The sequence below is a fragment of the Peromyscus leucopus genome, chromosome 5 (assembly GCF_004664715.2).
Source record: "Peromyscus leucopus breed LL Stock chromosome 5, UCI_PerLeu_2.1, whole genome shotgun sequence".
NCBI classification, from domain to species: Eukaryota; Metazoa; Chordata; class Mammalia; order Rodentia; family Cricetidae; genus Peromyscus; species Peromyscus leucopus.
In genome coordinates this window covers 43,324,526-43,342,043 of record NC_051067.1, presented here as the reverse complement: position 1 = coordinate 43,342,043, position 17,518 = coordinate 43,324,526, and the positions used below count along the sequence as shown (strand labels likewise).

The 17,518-nt window shown below is 40.4% G+C and overlaps 1 protein-coding gene across 1 annotated transcript in view; it reads left to right on the top strand.

The window, feature by feature from the left end:
* Amph (amphiphysin) overlaps positions 1-17,518 on the top strand; it is a 200,061-nt gene that overhangs the window by 70,744 nt on the left and 111,799 nt on the right. Inside the window, exon 2 of the mRNA XM_037206457.1 lies at positions 16,357-16,437. Within this exon, the coding sequence (XP_037062352.1) occupies positions 16,357-16,437 (81 nt within the window). The remainder of the gene's footprint in view (positions 1-16,356; positions 16,438-17,518) is intronic.

Genomic DNA, 17,518 nt, shown 5'->3' with positions numbered 1-17,518 from the left:
CAAGGTCAAAGGGGCAATTTTTCTTGTGCTTGCCTTCTGAGAACAGATAATGTTTTCATTCATTACATCTCTGAAAATGTAATTCTCTAGAATGCCAGCCTTAGGTTAGGATGGAGAAAAGAGACTATGGGTATTCTAGGGTGCTCTCCAGCCTGGGTTAGCCTTATCTATGGTCAGCTCTTTCAAACCAGCTTTCCAAACAGAGAAAGCTGTCCTTCAGGTAGAGCTTTTCACACCATTCTCATTGGCTGCAATTCCCAACTTTCTTGCCATATTTTCTTGAAAATAATGCTAATTATATTTTTTTGAAAATTTAGGATGCAGGTGTTTTTTTTTTATTTCTCTCTTACCATGAGTTAAATAGAAATGTCAGCAATCCCCATTTTAGAGTATTTAGTTTGTCTCCATACATAAATTAAAATAAGCATTCTTGTAAAGATGTCTTTGATTAATTTCTGAATGTATTCATAGGGGTAAAACTGCTGGGACAATGAATGTAGACATTTTTAAGCATTTTGAGTGATGCTTCCAAATCTTACCCCAGAAAGACGGACTCAGGACTCATATTATGCACTCACATCAATGTCCATTTATTTATTTTTAAGTTTTTATACACAGTGAATGTGACTTCCCATGAGACTTGTACATTGAGACACAGGAAAGCCTAGGATGCCCTTGGAACTACTGCAGTCTCAGGTTTACTCTGTTATTTACTGAACATTGGAGGCCATCAGAAGTCATTGTTGACACAAGTCTGAGGCTTAAACGTGGTGGATGACAATGTTTGGCATGCAGTTTGTGCATCTCCTTCTCTTAGGAAGCCAATTTCAGCCAGGTGGGTGAATTAAAGATATAGATAATGGATTGTGATGCATCAAAAAAAAAAAAAGAGCTCAGGCTAGATATGAAGGTTACTGAAGCCTCCAGCATGTTATAAAGAGTCCTTTTGGAGGCAGAGGTTAGTGGTGCTTGAAGAACAAAAGCTATCTGATTATAATCTTGTTATGATGTTCAACACTCTCAACTGTGGTCCAGCTTTTAAATACTGTTCCAGTTTGTGGAGCTGAAGGAAGAGTCTTTGAGCATGTGGCTCACATTCCTCCCAGAGTGTCTTTTTGTAAACATCACCAGGCTCATATTTAAATCAGCTCAAATTTGGGAATCTTATAGAAATCAAAGGCTGGAAGCACCAAAGACCCTGTCAGCTTTTCTGAAAGGCAAAGAAGACAGCTTTAAGGACTTTAGACTGAGTTGAGATTTTTTTGCCCTTCCTGGATGGCAAGCTTGTTTTTCAACTGGAGCTTCAGAACTTGTAGACAAATATGCACTTATGCTGCATACTACTCAGTGTGTATTTGAGTGGCATGCTAGGACCTCTCCAACCTTCTCTGAAAAACCATATTCTTCAAATATATAAAATGTATTTGCATATACATTTTAAAACTGAAATTATATGTTCTACACTAAGCTTGGGCTCACAATGGGGCACAGAAATAGGGACTGAGATGGTATAGTACTTTATCAGAGCAAAGGAGGCGTCTCTAGACAGTTGTGAAGGGCTGGAGATGGCTGAGTCATTCAGTGTCTGCCTGTCTCCACTGGCCTAGCAGAAGTTAAAACCATGTCTTGGGAGGAAAAACAGCACTGAATTAGCCTCCAGGACACAGTGACAGGACAGAGGGGATTGGAGCCTGGTAGAGGGTTAGATCTTTTTCCTTCCAAGCTCTCAGTGTACCCATTCTACTCAGTTGGTCTTATTAAATTGTTTCATTGTCACCTTTATGGTAAAAGAACAGTGGAAGAGGTGAGAAACCTGTTACTCTGGGAAGAGCTGAGATCTAAAGCTTCTCTAAAGTTCTCACCCCCTTATCTGAATCTGGTTTATGCTGAATTATTCACATACAGAAGTTAATGATGCCGATGTATGCATTCCAGTTATTTGAACTTCACCTGGAAGGAATTATAGGGAACATAGCATGGGGCAGGAATATAGGAGCAGGTAAGTATCAAGACCCTGCATGAGATATGGACTGGCAAGCAGATAAGGATAGCAGACTCAATGGGCCTTCGTGACTTACCCTAAGAGAGAAAGATGGTACCTGGCCAAAGCAAGACATCTAATTATTAGCTCCTCTTGCCTGAGGATGTGGTTCAAACTGGCCATTTAAATTAAGACAATGACTACTTGGGAATACATTTATGCCCATATCTGACAAATGGGAGCAATCTTTGACCTCATCAAAATGATCTATAAATATCCACTGTACCTGAAAGCTGCCTGTAGATCTTGGTGGCAGCCTGCCTAAAAGTTCTGCTTCAGAATTACAAGGATTCTCTGGGTCCAGGTCTGAGTCTGTGGCACAGGACGTCCACCAAGTGCATTTGCCAGTCACCAGTCTTCCAAGATGCTCTAAAATAGACCAAAACAATACTTTCTGCATCTCACTTTTGAAGCTTCAGCCTGTATTTACATATTAAGGCCCTCTGTATAGTGAGACAGTTGTGTAGCTTGATCTGCTTAAGGGGCCCCCTGGCAGTAGGATCAGAATCCATCCTTGGTGCATTAGCAGGATTTTTGGAGCCCACCACCTATGATGGGACACCTTGCAGAACCTTGAGGCAGGGGGAGGAGCTTGGACCTGCCTCTACTAAATATACCTCCCCATGGGAGGTCTTACCTTCTTGCAGGAGGGAATGGGGGCTGGGTTGGGAGGGGGAGGTTGGAGGGGTGAGAGGAGGGAAGAGGGGGATCTTTGATTGATGTGTAAAATAAATAAAATTTTTTCTTAATTAAAAAAAATCCACTTGGGATGAATGGTACTAGATTATTCATTTACAGTGAGCTGTCAAGAGCAGCAGATGCTATTGGTTTGTGTGAGTGGCATTAGAGGAGAAAAGATAAAAGGATGAAAGGACTCATCAAATAAAAAATGCAGTAACACATTCACCAAGAAGACTAATCCATTCATGGAAAAGCTGTGTGGTGGTTTTTTGTTTGTTTGTTTGTTTTGTTTCTGTTTTTTTTTCCATACTGTGGTGGGCTCCAAAAATCCTGCCATACTGATAAGATAAAATGAAAGCTAAGCAGAGAAAGTTTGTTTTGGCTCACAGTTCAAGTTGTCAACCAAAGTGGAGAAGTCAAGGCTGCGGGAACTTGAAGCAGCCGACCAAACATGCCACGCACAATCAGGAACAGAGAAGAATGAAGGTACACTGTGCTGTTGTTCAGCCCCCTTTCTCCACTCAGTCTGGGATCTGAACCAGAAAAGGGTTCCACTCCAGTTAAGATGGAGCTTCCCACATCAATGAACTTAATCAAGATCTTCCCCCATGGGCACATACAGAGCTATTTCCAAAGTGATTATGGATTTTGACAGCTTGACAGTTAGGCATCCTACTAGGTGATAAGATTTGAAAGGCTTGCTTCTTTGCGTTCACCCTGACGTTACACGAATGAGATTTCAATATTCTCCATTTTCTGACTAATCAGATGTTAGTTATTGTAAGTTATGGTTTTAACAGAAATGCATGAATTTTGAGAAAAAGAACCAATACTTTAAACAAGTTTGTCTAAACCAAAGGCAAAGAAGTAGTACTTTGTTATTTCATCCCATGAGGTGTGGAGTCAGTGTATTTGGTGACTCTGAGCCACCATCTCTGGAGAATACCATCTGGGGAGATACTTTGTCCCAGAAATATGGTCAAGCCCTTAAGTTTTCTCTTTTGATTTCTATCATCTATCCTCTGCTCTTAGCAATGACCTGTTTGTACACTTTGATTTCCCCATGGACGTGGAATCGGGTTGCTGAACTTTGTTCTTTGTTGTGATTTCCTGTGCTTGGGACTTGCAAGGTGTTAAAAGGTTCTGAATGACATCACTTTTCTGATAGGATCACCCTTTATGACTTCTATTCTGTATTCGTGACTTCCAATGGCATGGGAATAGGATGTAGCATCTTTCATCATTCTGTTTCTTTTTAAAAAATAGCTTTGGATAGTCTGTATTTTTTACCTTTGGACATATATTTTAGAGTGAACTTATTAGATTCTTTACAAGAATATGGTGGTATTATTGTTCTGATTGCCCTGAATTATCAAAAAAGAGAAATCAACATCTGAACAATGTCAATGAAACCTTTGTGTAAACTGTGATGTAAGTTTTGAAGGCATCACAAGAGGAAGCATCATCTCTGCCCTGAATTGGAGGGTGGGAACATCACATTAAATGGTCTTTAGTCATAAGCATCTATTATCAGCCTCAGAGTTTATAGTCCTGCAAAGTGTCTCAGCTGGCAGGTATTAGAATGCTCAGACTTGCTTAGTGTGCACAGTGTTTTCTGGCTTGGTGGATTGTGCTGCCTTCTTTTAAGATCACTTCTATGCTGTGACATAACAATGGTGCTTTTATTCTTAACTTTTTTGTATATATTAGTGGGGTAATTCCATACGTTTACATTATATAATGATTAAATTTGGGGTAATTAACATTTCCTTCCCTTTAAGGCTTTATCATTTATATGTGTTGGGAATGTTGGGACATTTCTAATTATTTAGAAGTATATGATTACTTATTCATTTCCTCACAGTGCTATAGGACACTGGAATTAGTTCTTCCTAGCTATTGTATTTGGGGCACCTTATTCAGCTTTTCTTCATCCTCCCACCCCTTGCTAGTCAATATAACTACTGTCCTCCTCTCTAACCTTTAGAAGTATATTGAGCTGTTTTGACCCCTTTTCCTCAGAGTTGGCAGGCACAGTGTACAATCTTAAACTAGGATCAGGAGGATCAAGTTCTATTCCAGAGTTTGCTGTGGATTTGGTGATTATAGGAAATTAGTAAAGAATGCTGAAGCCATCTATAATGGAGGTCACTTATTAAGGACGGTACTGTTCACAAAGCTTGGAGGGGGCAGAGGGGAGTGTTGGGGATGCCTGGAAGGAAGAAATGTGAATCTTCAGGTGTTGTTACTGGCTGGGAGTGAGCCAGAAGAACCAACCACATTTCCCTCCTTCCTTCATTCTCTTGCATGCCCCTTCAAATTGTTGACTCAGTCAGAAAGTAGAAGTGCAGGGAAGGATTCAGTCCTTAGAACTTGGCTTCCTGGTGAAAAAGATATGCATCTGGAGGGGAAAGTGGCATTAATATGCCAAAGAAGTACCTGCTAGAATCTACATAGGATGTGAACAGCCAGTGGACGCTCCTTCCAAAATTACCACAGACAAGGACTGTAGGGGCCGACACCCAGAGTCTACAGAATATAGTTTGTTGTTTCAAGAATACTGTCAGGTTTTGTGTTACAGCTTCTGTTTGTTTGATTTGTTTTCCTTCCTCAAATCCAAGCTAAATGTAGGCATATGGGCTTCTAATTCTAGAAATCCATATAAGGGGCTGGAGGGATGACTCCATGGTTAAAAGCATAAAGTACTCATGCAAAGGACCCAAGTTCAGTTCTTAGCACCTCTGTCAGACAGTTCACGACCAACAACTCTAGCTCTAGGGCATCCAACACCCTATTTTGGACTAGGTGGACACACACACACACACACACACACACACACACACACACACAATTAAAATAAACTTATCAGGTAAAGGCCCACACTCTGCTGCAGTGCTACCCTGTCTCCTGAAGACTGTGTCTCCTACAAGCAGTCCCCAGATAGGATGCCCACTCAGGCCACATTTCCACTCCTCCTTCTGGAGTCAAACTGTCCACACCAAACTGTGTGGATGTGCTTGCTCTTTTACGTCTGTCTTCACCACATAGCATTGTTTAGGATTCTCTCTGTTAGAGTGTCAATAATTCTAATAACCCATGTTTTGGAGTACTGATTGTTAAGTACTGAAATAAATTTTTCCAATGTGTTTCAGCATTTGATCTTCAGATGTCCACTCTCAGTATTATTATACCTAATCACAGGTAAAAAAAAAAAGAAAAAGAAAAGGAAAACTCTATAGGAAGAGGAAGAGCCTTGTCCATCAGGTCTGGGATGTGCACTGTGCGACTGTGACCCGTCACTCTGAAGGTCTGATATGCTGCCTTGTGTCATGCATCCATTCCCATGGGAGACATTGGCTGTTCCAGCAATCTGGAAATAAAATGTCAATTTTTCTCTTTAAAAAAAAAAAAAAAAAAAAAAATCTCAAAAAAAAAAAAAAAAAAATCTCCACAATCAGAGTTCACATGCTCACATAGTGTAGACCTGAGTTACTCAACCCCAATCTGCTTCTCTGATTCAGCTTTAATTCTTTTATTTTAAAAAAATGTGACTATTTTCTTTGATGAAAGCTAATGTGAATATAAAGAATAACTTTATAAGCTATTTGGAGGTTCTGGCATCAGTAAAGTTCTGTACTTGCTCTTTTAGGGGAAATAAGAGTTTATGGGCTATATAGATAGAAGAAATTGTGCTCTGTAGGATTAGAACCTTGTAAGATGTTCATCATGCTAGACAAGCTGGCTTACAACAGGGCATCATGCAGCCTCCATGCTTGTGGTAAAGGCAGCATTATGAAAGGCTTATGAATTATGTCAGGTAGGAGGCAATTAATTACATCCATGCTTATTCCCCATCTGTGTAAATTTACTTCATCATTCCCTATCGCTTACAGATGTGGGTTCTTTAATGTCTAGAAATCAATTGCAAATTCATTTCTCTCATTAATCAGTGAATAAAAAATTTTACTGACACATGTTCATTTAAAAATTTTATAAGCATTTTGAATCTCTCTTCTGAAAGCTTTTTGCAGTATCTTTTTGTTTCCACAAAAGAACATATAATATTTTATGCTTCTTGATACCTTCCCCTGGAAAAATGTTTTAATGCAGATTCCTTTATATTTCATGAAACACTATGAGAAACCCTGTTCCAGAAAGAACCCAGTAACTCAGAAGCAATGCTGCAAAGCACATCCCAGCCTTACATAATTTACAACATACCAACGTACAACACCCTTCAGATGCAGAGAGGGCAAGGAGTCCTGCTCTCCTGTGCTCATGGCTGCTGTGGGCACACAGAAGAAAAGAAATCATCCTAGAGTCAAAAGATCATATTCACTGTAACCTATTAGTACATTTTAGCCTAAAATATCAATATATGACTTTGAAATAGCTGATTGATTCCAGTCTTCCCTGACTTTGCTCACCATAGCCTTTTAATTCCCCTCTTAAACAGCAAAATAAGACTCTTGGCAAATGCAAAGACAGGCATGATAGCTCCGACCTGGAATCCCAGAACTCAGGACACTGAGGCAGCGAGATTGCCATGAATTCTAAGGCCAGCCTGTGCTATTTAGTGAGCTGCAAGCTAGCTTTAGTTACAGAGTGAGACACAAACACCTCTCATCCCCCCCACAATAAACAAAAACAAAAATTCCACCACACAAACAAAACCAAATAACCTCCCCCAAAGATATAAAACTTCCAGAAATCTTCCCTATGATTTCTAAATAGTGCAAACTTTTGACTGCATAAACCTTCTAGCGCGATGAGAGGAAAGGGGAATTCTTCGCTGAAAGTATGGTCTGAGGCAAAGATTTTAGGGTGTAAGGAGCTCACAAATGTGTCATAGCAAGCAGGGTTCTTTGGTTCTGTCTGCCAGAACAGGTGGGTCAGGTGTAATGAGAAGGCTCTGCTTGTGGGCATCCTGGTGTCCCAAGAATAAGAGGCTTGGTGAGTCAAAGCCTTGCATCATGCTCCTGGGAGATTACAGCTTTGTAATCTAGTAAAAACTAGATTGCCCTAGTGGGGTGGTTTTCGTCTTGATTTGATAGCACATATGACATAAAGTTGCCTTTAGTGTTTCTCCAGGAACACTTTCTGCTGCACTCATAAGTTACCCTTTGCGTCCTGATCCATAAAGTTGGCACGAGGAAGTGATGTCTTCCTGGGCCTGTGTCTTACTTAGTGTTTCTGCTGCTGCTGTGATAAAGCACCATGAGCAAAAGCACCTTGGGGAGGGAAGGGTTTATCCTCAACTCACAGTTTCACATCACAGTCAGTCACTGAGGGGAGTCAGAGCAGGACCCCAAACAGAGCAGGAACCTGGTGGCAGAGCTGTTGCAGAGGCCATGGAGGGGTGCTACTTACCGACTTGCTCTCAATGGCTTATTCAGCCTGCTTTCTTATAGTACTTAGGACCACCTCCCCAGGGGTAGCACCACCTGCAATGAGCTGGGATCTTTGACATTAATCTTCAATCAAGAAAATGCTTGCCCACAGGCCAACCCAGTAGAGGCATTTTCTCAATTGTGGTTCTTTATTCCAAAATGACTCTAGTTTGTGTCAAGTTAACATAAAAACCAACCAGCACACCCTGTTACTAACAGAGGCTAATTGGCAGTTATCTCCAAGTAAGAATGAAGACAATATATTTTTTGTTTAACTTGCTTCCCTTCCCATAGTATATCTGGGCTGAAATAATAATCTATTTGGATGGAGCTAATATGAAATGACTTCCATTTAAGAAGACTATGGATTAAGCATTGTTATATGAGCATTCTGGATGTGGGTGGAATATAAAGTAGAGGGAAAATACTGAATTGCCAGGGGAAGTATGACTAGCAGCCTGTGTTTCCTTCTCTGCTGCAGCCTTCAGAGTGTTAGTGCCTAGTGGTCAGGAGCTGACTCTGTCATTAAACTGTCTACTTTGAATCTAGGCTATTACACATTAGCTGCATGGCTGTCACTTTCTCAGTGTTTCCAGTATCCCCAGAGCTGTAATACACTCCAATGGCCTTATCAATAAAAGGGGCCAATCATAGTAACCCAACTCACTAGACTATGGGGAGGATTAAGTGACTGTTCAAACTAAGGCATTCAGAACTCTGAAACAGTTAAGGTTTCCATATATGATAACTAATACATTAGAGCAGTGAAGTCAATGGAGCATTTTCACAAGAGGAAGAGAGCAAGAACATGTTCTCCCTTTTCCAGAGGCTTCTTCCATCTGTTTGCTGCTCACAGCTGATCCCTTCGAAAGGCTTATCTGGACTTTCTGTCCTACCTTCCCTCAAACATGTGAAGCAGGTCAGGGTTTTCATACTGATGATCTGTCTGGGTGAAGAAGGTAACTGACACCATAGAACTGACCCAGTGCATCTGTAAGATGCAACCAGGCACAGAACTCCTCTGTGTTGCATTGCCAAGTGTGGAGCCGTCCTGGATTTCAGGGCTGGATATGTTCTTTTTACCAGCAGCTTTGCTACAGAGAACATTGCTACAAGTTCAGTAGACATAAGACATCTCTGACATCTGGCTAATGGTACATGGAAGAATTGTTTCCCCTGGCGAAATAACGTGAAGGTTAATTTAGGGCCATTGGGTTATCCTGTATAGACTTGACACATGACAGTGCTGTGACATTGAAGAGGCCTGCTAATCAAGGATGATGTGATGCTTCTCTCAGCCTCAGGAGATGATTAGCAAACTTTCACTGTAGACTGTTATACATTACACCCTTGCATTGATACTTGGAAGTATCAAGTTTCATAGAAAAGTAGTTTCTAAAAAAAAAAAAGACTCAACCAAGGGTGTGATGGTTTGAATGAGAAATGCCCCCATGGGCTTAGGCATCCCAATTCCTGGTCCTATCCATGGCTGTTTGGGGCGGTCTAGGAGGTGCAAGGCACTAGGGTCACTTTCAAAGCATAGAGCCTCATTTCACTTCTAGTTTGTTTTCTGCACCTCCAGTTTGTGGTTGAAGGTGTGATCTCTCAGCTTCCTGCTCCGGCCACTGTTCCTGCCTGCTGCCATGCCTCCCCACCATGATGGACTCTTACCTGTCTGGCACTGTAAGCCAAAATAAACTCTTTCTTCTAAGTTGTTTTTGGTCATGGTATTTTATTACAGCAACAGAAAAGTAACTGAGATACAGGAAGAGGATAGGCTTAAAATCCAGGCATCTTTTCAAGATCAGTATCAAGCTATCTTTTTCCACTAAGGTATTTTCCTTTCCTCTGTTATGTCAGGAAACTAGATATTCTAAACTTCAGAGGACTCAGGATAGATGAGAGCAAAATTCTGAATTTGATACCTGATTAGAAAGCCATGGTTGGAAAGCTACATTGGCTGGTGCTTACCCTGCCACATATGATTTCTATGACTTCCAGTCACTTACCTCTGCTTCCCTTTTAGGCCCCTGAGTTTCTCTCTTCTCTCTTTCTCATTTTATTTTCCTTTGCTCTGTGAGTATTAGCTTATTCATGCTAGACTTGTAAGTTCTATTACATATTTTTCTCAGACTTTTAAATTTGAAGGCTACTAAAGTGAGACAGGATGCTGAGAACATTCCTTGTCTTAACTGTTTCCAAAGGTGTCTCCCAGAATTATTAGGAAGGGTCATACCAGGTGGAGGAGTTTTGATGATGTGGTGATTATCATACCATTGAACTCCACCTGAGAAGGAATGGATGCTGTAATTGTACAAAACTGTTCTCCCCAAGAAAATGAGTCTGAAGGCATATGGGGACCTTCAAGGGAACATGAACCAAACTAAAGATGTATTTTCAGTGATCTTTCTCATTCTTCTCTGGGGAAAGATCACAAGGATTGATTTAAATACTTGAAAGAAGCTGGAGGATCATTGTACTAAGGCTATACTGTCCAGGTCCCAAAATACATCTAGAAAGTGGTCAAAGGAACAGCACTCTGAACTCTGAGAAACAGCACAGCACGTGCCCAGCAGAAAGAGATGGGAGAAGCGGTGGGGACGCACTTACCTTTGTACATTGTACTATTTGAGTGAGCACTTCCATGCACTAAAATGAGGAAATGGCTGATGCAGCTATGGATAGAGTAATTAGTGAGTCATCTGCCTGTAGGGCAATGTGGGAAGCCCATTGCCCCATTACTCTGTGTCCTGTACTGAACAGGCTTTGGCTATCTCAATAGTAGATAATGCTGACATAATACTATGCATTTTTTTGGTGAAGATTCAAAGTGCAAAGAGAAGGTATATCATTATTCAAAGAAAAATAATGTAATTGTGTAGTTTCTCCCATTGACATTTAGAGTCTACTGAAAAGGAAGCATGGGTCACCAGGATAGGAAGTTTGTCTAGTCTTCACCCTCATCCACTGTACACATTTCTCTAAGGTGTCCCAGGGGTCAATTCTTCCAAGTTCTTTTTAAGAATACATAGTTCTGGTCATAGTATCAAGCTAGGCACAAACACATGTACTTGACATCCCCCCACGGCCTTCCTTTTGAACTTCTTTGCAGTCTGCATCATTTGCCCTTATCAACTTCTTCACTTCTGAATCACAAGACTGGTGTTGCTGCTTGGGGGTCAGACATCAGCATAACTGAACCTTGCTTTGATTTTGATCTTTTCCCTTAATTAGCAGAAGCCATTTCCATGGTAAAAGGAAGAGTGTGATTTTTTTCTCTCTGACTCCAAATGCCACGTTGTTTTTTTCTCCCTGTGAGCTGCCAACTTACTGCCCCATTTCTAATTTAAAATATTAAACAGAGCTGCTATTCCCCAACCACAGCTACAGCCAGTAGTGAATTTGCCTTCCACTTTGGGAATATAAAACTTGATTAGAATTTCGCTTTATGCTATGAAGAAAACATTTAAACCAGAGTTCTAAATCCTCAGGTAATGTGCTTGGCCATTTGAGGCAGAAATAATTTCTCTAGTAAAGAACACAGGAACCCTGCCATTGGGACAATGTTTGCAGCTCAGTCCCAGGAGATCACTGCTGGAGAGGACATGGAAAGAGGGCTTACCATGAGACACTCTAACTTATCATGTTCTTGCTCTGCTTCTCCATTTGACGTTTTATTTCTTCTTTTAAAATTGGAACTTCTGGGCTTAGTGAGCCAGGGAGAATGAGAGCGTCCCTGGGGGAATGATGCAGGATCTCACTGAAAGAAAGTACATGCTGAACTTTGCAGCTGTTATTTGCCATTTCAAAAACAAAAGCAAAGATTAACAATTAAAATTCTATGTTTCAAATAGTAAAGTGTCAATAGGGATGAAGTTAAAGTTCTAATGCAAATGTTCTTGTATAACCAGAAACAACAGCCCAAGGATAGTATCAACTACAGTGAGTTTGGCCCTTCCACATAAATCACTAATTAAGAAAGTGCCTGTAACAGACTTACTATAGGCCAACCTTCTGGACACATCTTCTCAATTAAAATTCTCTTTTCCCAAATATGTCTAGGTTTGTGTCAAGTTGACAAAAAACAATCAGGACAGACACAGAACTAAACTACATAATGAAAATAATAATGAAAATTGGTTATTAATTACTGCATTTTTCTTGATTGTCTTAGTGACACACTACCATTGAGAAGTCTGTGGAGCACTTAATAGCACATGGGCCATTAAGACTTGTTTCTTTAATACCAGCACTCAGAAGGCAGAGGCAGGCGGATCTTTGCGAGTTTGAGGCGAGCCTGGGCTACCAAGTGAGTTCCAGGAAAGGTGCAAAGCTACACAGAGAAACCCTGTCTCGAAAAAACAAAAGAAAAAAAGACCTGATCTTGGAAAAATAAGCCAAGCAGAACATAGAACATGGGTAGAACATGAAAATGAAATCCAGTGAATGAACACTTTCAGAGCAAGGGTCAATAGCATGAGAGTTCTCTCTTAAATAAGAACCTACTCCTACAATGGCTGGTTTTGTGCCTTCTCATTGTTCAGTCTCCTCACCTACAAACTTGTCATTAAGATTAAATGAATTAACCCATTTAAGTCTTTGGAAAACAGCCTGAAACACAGTAAAGCTTAATTAAATGATTAGTTGTTATGGAAATAACCAGAAGCCCATAGTGCACTTTTGTTACTATGGTAAGGGGGAAAGAGTTAATGGTCATAATCCCACTGGAACTAGGAAAGCATCATGGAGGATTTAGGAAGCTTCATGATTATAAGATAGGAGAGAGAATTTTGTAGATTGAAGGTGCTGGAAAGTGTCAATGTGGGAATGAAGTGTTGATTAAAGAAACTTTGGAGATATAAAATTACAGCTAGATCTTAAATTATATATGGCATATGACTCCAACCCTAACCTAGAAGTTATCTTCAATTGATAACTACCTGCAAATGAACATTTAGTTTTCTCCAGGGGACTCTCACTGAGGAAAAAAACTACTTGTAAGGGTTGACAGCATGCCCAGCAGTAGATGGCCAGTGAAAATGAATTCAACAGCATCTTTGGAGGCTCCTTGCCACATAATGTTGTATCAGGGTTTTAAATATATATATCCATCCCTTCATGCAATTTATGTATATATTAGGGCTTCCAGTTTTGCTTTATTGATATTCGTGAGTATGCAAATGAGTGGGAATGAGTGGGTCTCTGCATCTATATCTGTTTCTTGTGCCTTTTCTTGGGTTCTTTTACTTCTATATGTTTGTATTGTCCTATTCTGATATATTAGAAGCCAGCTTGTTTTTTAATGAGAGACAGAAAGGGTACGGTAGATCTGGATGGAAGGGGGAAGAAGGAGGAACTGGGAAGAGTAGAGCCAGAAGAAACCTCTCTCCAGATATACTGTATGAGAAAACAAACTACTTTCAATAAAAGAAAAACATTATAGATGGCAAATGTATTTCTGTTTGTGCCCAAATTATGAATTTACTAACTGTTCTAAGGTCACATGTAGATTAATAAGTCCCAATGTGGCAGTAAGTCAGGATTTCTGAGTCATTGCAACATGGCATCCTGTTGAACATTCCTTCTTCTGTCCACAATGTCAGGGGGCATTTCATCTTTGCCACCCATCACAAGAAACTCGGATTTGGTTCATGATGAATTAGGGATCTATGGGGGGGGGGGAAGGTTCTACTGAGAGGCATTAAAAAAAGGCAAATAATTCAACACCTGCTATAGAGACCACTTCTTGGGAGCACATTAAATCTGAAGTTTGGCATTGATATTTCAGGATTGGTGTTCTAAGTCTCCATTTTACAATGTCAAAGCTTTGGGGTGATACTATCTTTGTGGGAAAGGCACCATAGGGAATGGGATATGCCACTTACAAAGGAAGTGATTTTGCACAGGCATCGTTTTCTGTAAGTCTCAGTCTACTCGTCTTCAGCTCAAGGATGACTAGGCTGTTTCCAGGGTCAATTGAAATAGAATGCACCAGGTCCCAATGTGACCATTAAGTGAAAATGTTCCTGGTAAAGATTACCTTCCCTGCCACTCTTTTCCTTGCTCTCCTCTGTGGATGCTGCTACCAAAGGTAGCCAGCACTAAGATACAGGACCACTGCAGCTCAGAGTTCTGGGTACTGTTTTTCTCAATGACACTGTCAAGTTGAAAGTGCTTTTTACATGTAGGAGCTGTTTCATGGTTGTTTTCTGACCTCATCTCATTTATATCATATTATTCTTAAAACATGAAATACAAGGAGCCATGATTTAAAATTTCAGTGAAGAGCTTCAAGTAGGATTCCATCCATGATCTTCCCACTATTGTGGTCATGTAGCTCAAAAGACATATGTTTTTTAGAGTCCAGAGGCCTTAATATATTTTGTCCATGAAAAGAAGAATATTAGATTTGATATTTGATATTTGAGAAGGAAAAGACCATACGGGGGGTGACAGAAATACTGGACTGTAGAAAGATGATCTTCCTAAAAGTTTTTAGGGGGCCACTTACCTAGCTATGTGGTCCTAGTTCATCCAATGTCATATGGATAAAATAGGTGCCACATAAGATTATCTTGAGTATGAGAGTAAAGGTCAATTACCTTCTGCAATTTCAGGTTCACAGAGGTGTGTAATGCATATTTTTAGTGTTCTTTTTTTACACTCAGGACAGAAGTACCTATTCACTGCTCTAGCAGGTTGTAGAACTGAGAATGTGACAGCTCCTCTTGCTCAGAAGGGACTAGTAGCATCTGTCCCTTGCCTGCATGTTGCTGTCAACATCTGAGGAGTTAACTGAACCTAGCAAGTCCTCTGATACAGAGTGTCTGAAAAGGGTTGGGTCTATGGCCTTTTAGAGCTAGGGGAACGTTGTGTGGTATGTGCCAGCTGCCTTGCCTAGTCACCTTTAGGTGTGTGCATGTCTGTACATGTCTCTCTCTCTCTCTCTCTCTCTCTCTCTCTCTCTCTCTCTCTCTCTCTCTCTCTCTCTCTCTCTCTGTGTGTGTGTGTGTGTGTGTGTGTGTGTGTCTGAATAGCCATAGATAATTTGGTAGAATTTTCTCTAAAGTATTTTTTTAATGATGAGACAAAAATGAGTAAAGCAACTGTAAAGCCAAAATCTTCTGTCTTAAAACCATGAAATTTAGAAAGAAAACACAGGGGAAGATGACAGTCTGAAGATTCCTTGGTTATTCAAGTTTGCTTCTATTGCAAGTGTGACTTCTGTTGCTTTTCTTTATCTCTGAAACAATAATAACAAACACAGTAGTAAGGCTCTCAACTGAAGCTGAGCTCCTTTACAGTCATTGATTCTGCATGTTTTGATGGATGTGGATCTCCGTAGTAGAGTTTTTTTAGTGATGTTTGATAATGCCACAGGCAGTCACAAGGTGAATTTCTAGATGACAATGCTCATAGAGTTTCCATGTTCTTGAACAAGTCAGTGTTCAAAAATCCTAAGATCTAAGGACAATGAATTCCTGTCAGTTGGAATTCCTAACAACAGGTTAAAAACGACCTTCACAGAGTAGTCTCTGAAGCCTTCAGCTCCAAAGGATATTGTTACAATACTCTATAACATCCTTGTATTGCTTATAATACATTGTCTCTGCTTTGTTTTTGTTAACCTACCTCACATATTCTACCAGAATATCAGATGTTTTTTAGGAAAAAATGCTGCAACCTGATTTATTTGTTTTATATTTCTGTGTAGCCAATGATTAGCATGGGATTGTACAATAATTGTATACCCATGACCACTTTGAATGTTTATTGAATTGAGGGGGATATTAGAACAGGGTCAGGAGAGTTGAATGCCGTTCCTAGAATGCACACTTCAGTCATATAGCTTTGCTTCATTAATACATAGCTGGGCACCCATTATGCATCATGCATTTTGCCAGCTTCTGGGGACAAAATGACAAGTAGAGCTTAGCTTCAGCCTTAATGTTATGGGTAGATTTCTAGAGGAATTCATTCATATGTAAGCAAACAAATGCAATGTCGCATGGCCCTTGCTCAAAATCACACAGCCTGTGGGCGATGGATCTGTGATTAAATTTCAAGTCTATTCAGCTCCAAACTCACCAAGCACAACACTTACAGAGTAGAAAAGCTAGCAGTGTTGAGGGTGGAGTCTGTTCAGACCCCTTAGAGAATGGCAGTAGTTCCTGTTGAACAAGTGTGTGGTCCTACTCTAGAAACACCATTAAATCAAATCATTTTGTTTCATTCACAAACTAGGTCCTCCAGAAGCTGGGAAAAGCTGATGAAACAAAAGATGAGCAGTTTGAAGAATATGTCCAGAACTTCAAAAGGCAAGAGGTGAGTCCAACTCTTACATTTCTGCAGCAGGGAGAACTGTTTGTGTTTTCATGTTTAGTATGGTTTGGATTACTCTCAAAGCTCATGTGTTGGAAGTTAATCCCTACCATGAAGTCTTAAGGTCCCAATTTAATCTACTATGACGTTTAGAGGCAAGGCCTTTCAGAAGTGGTTAGGATTAGGAAAAAGCATTCTGGTTGGCTTTATAGGAAGAGGGATAGAGACATGTGTTCTGATTCTTGCCATGTGACTCTGAGCTGCCTCAGATCTCTGCCAGTAAGCCTGTCATTACCAGTCTACCCAAGAACTACAAGCTAAAATACATCTCAGGTCTTTACACTGTGCTTAGTCTGTTATCCTGGGTTGCTTGCAATAGAAAGTGGACTAACACAGCTTGAGGATGATACTCGATATTTCTATATTTTGTGGAAGCAAGTTTGGAGTATAGCTTCAGGATATTATGTTTCGCTACTCTGGGCCTTTGCAATGAAATAACTAAGCTAATGGAAAGATGGTATTTTGGTATTCCACAGAATCCTAGAAAGGTATTACAGATGTCAATCAAATGATTTCAGTTAGTTCATACTCTAAGACCATGCATTCTTGGGCTGGGGAGATGGCTCAATCAGCTAAGTGCTTATCTCACAAGCAAGAGGATGGGAGTCTTATTTTTATCACACATATAAAAATGCATGATGGTGCACACATATAATCCCAGGGTAAGGAAGACAGGGACATGAGAATCCCTGGGGTTTGTTGTCTGCCCAGTCTATGGTGAGCTTTAGATCAAAGAGAGACCTGTCTCAGAGAACGCGATGGTATTTCTGAGGATGATACCTTAGGTTGTCCTTCTGTCTACACACACACACACACACACACACACACACACACACACCACCGCCGCCGCCACCACCACCACCACCACCACCACACCACACACCACACACACAGGTGTACCCGACCCTTCCCAAACACCAAGAAAAGATCATGCATTTTTGACAGACATTACATCTTTCCAAAAGGTTAAAATTTAGTCCTAGTGGGTAAAAGAGAATCTAACTCTTAATGCCTAAAGCACAAA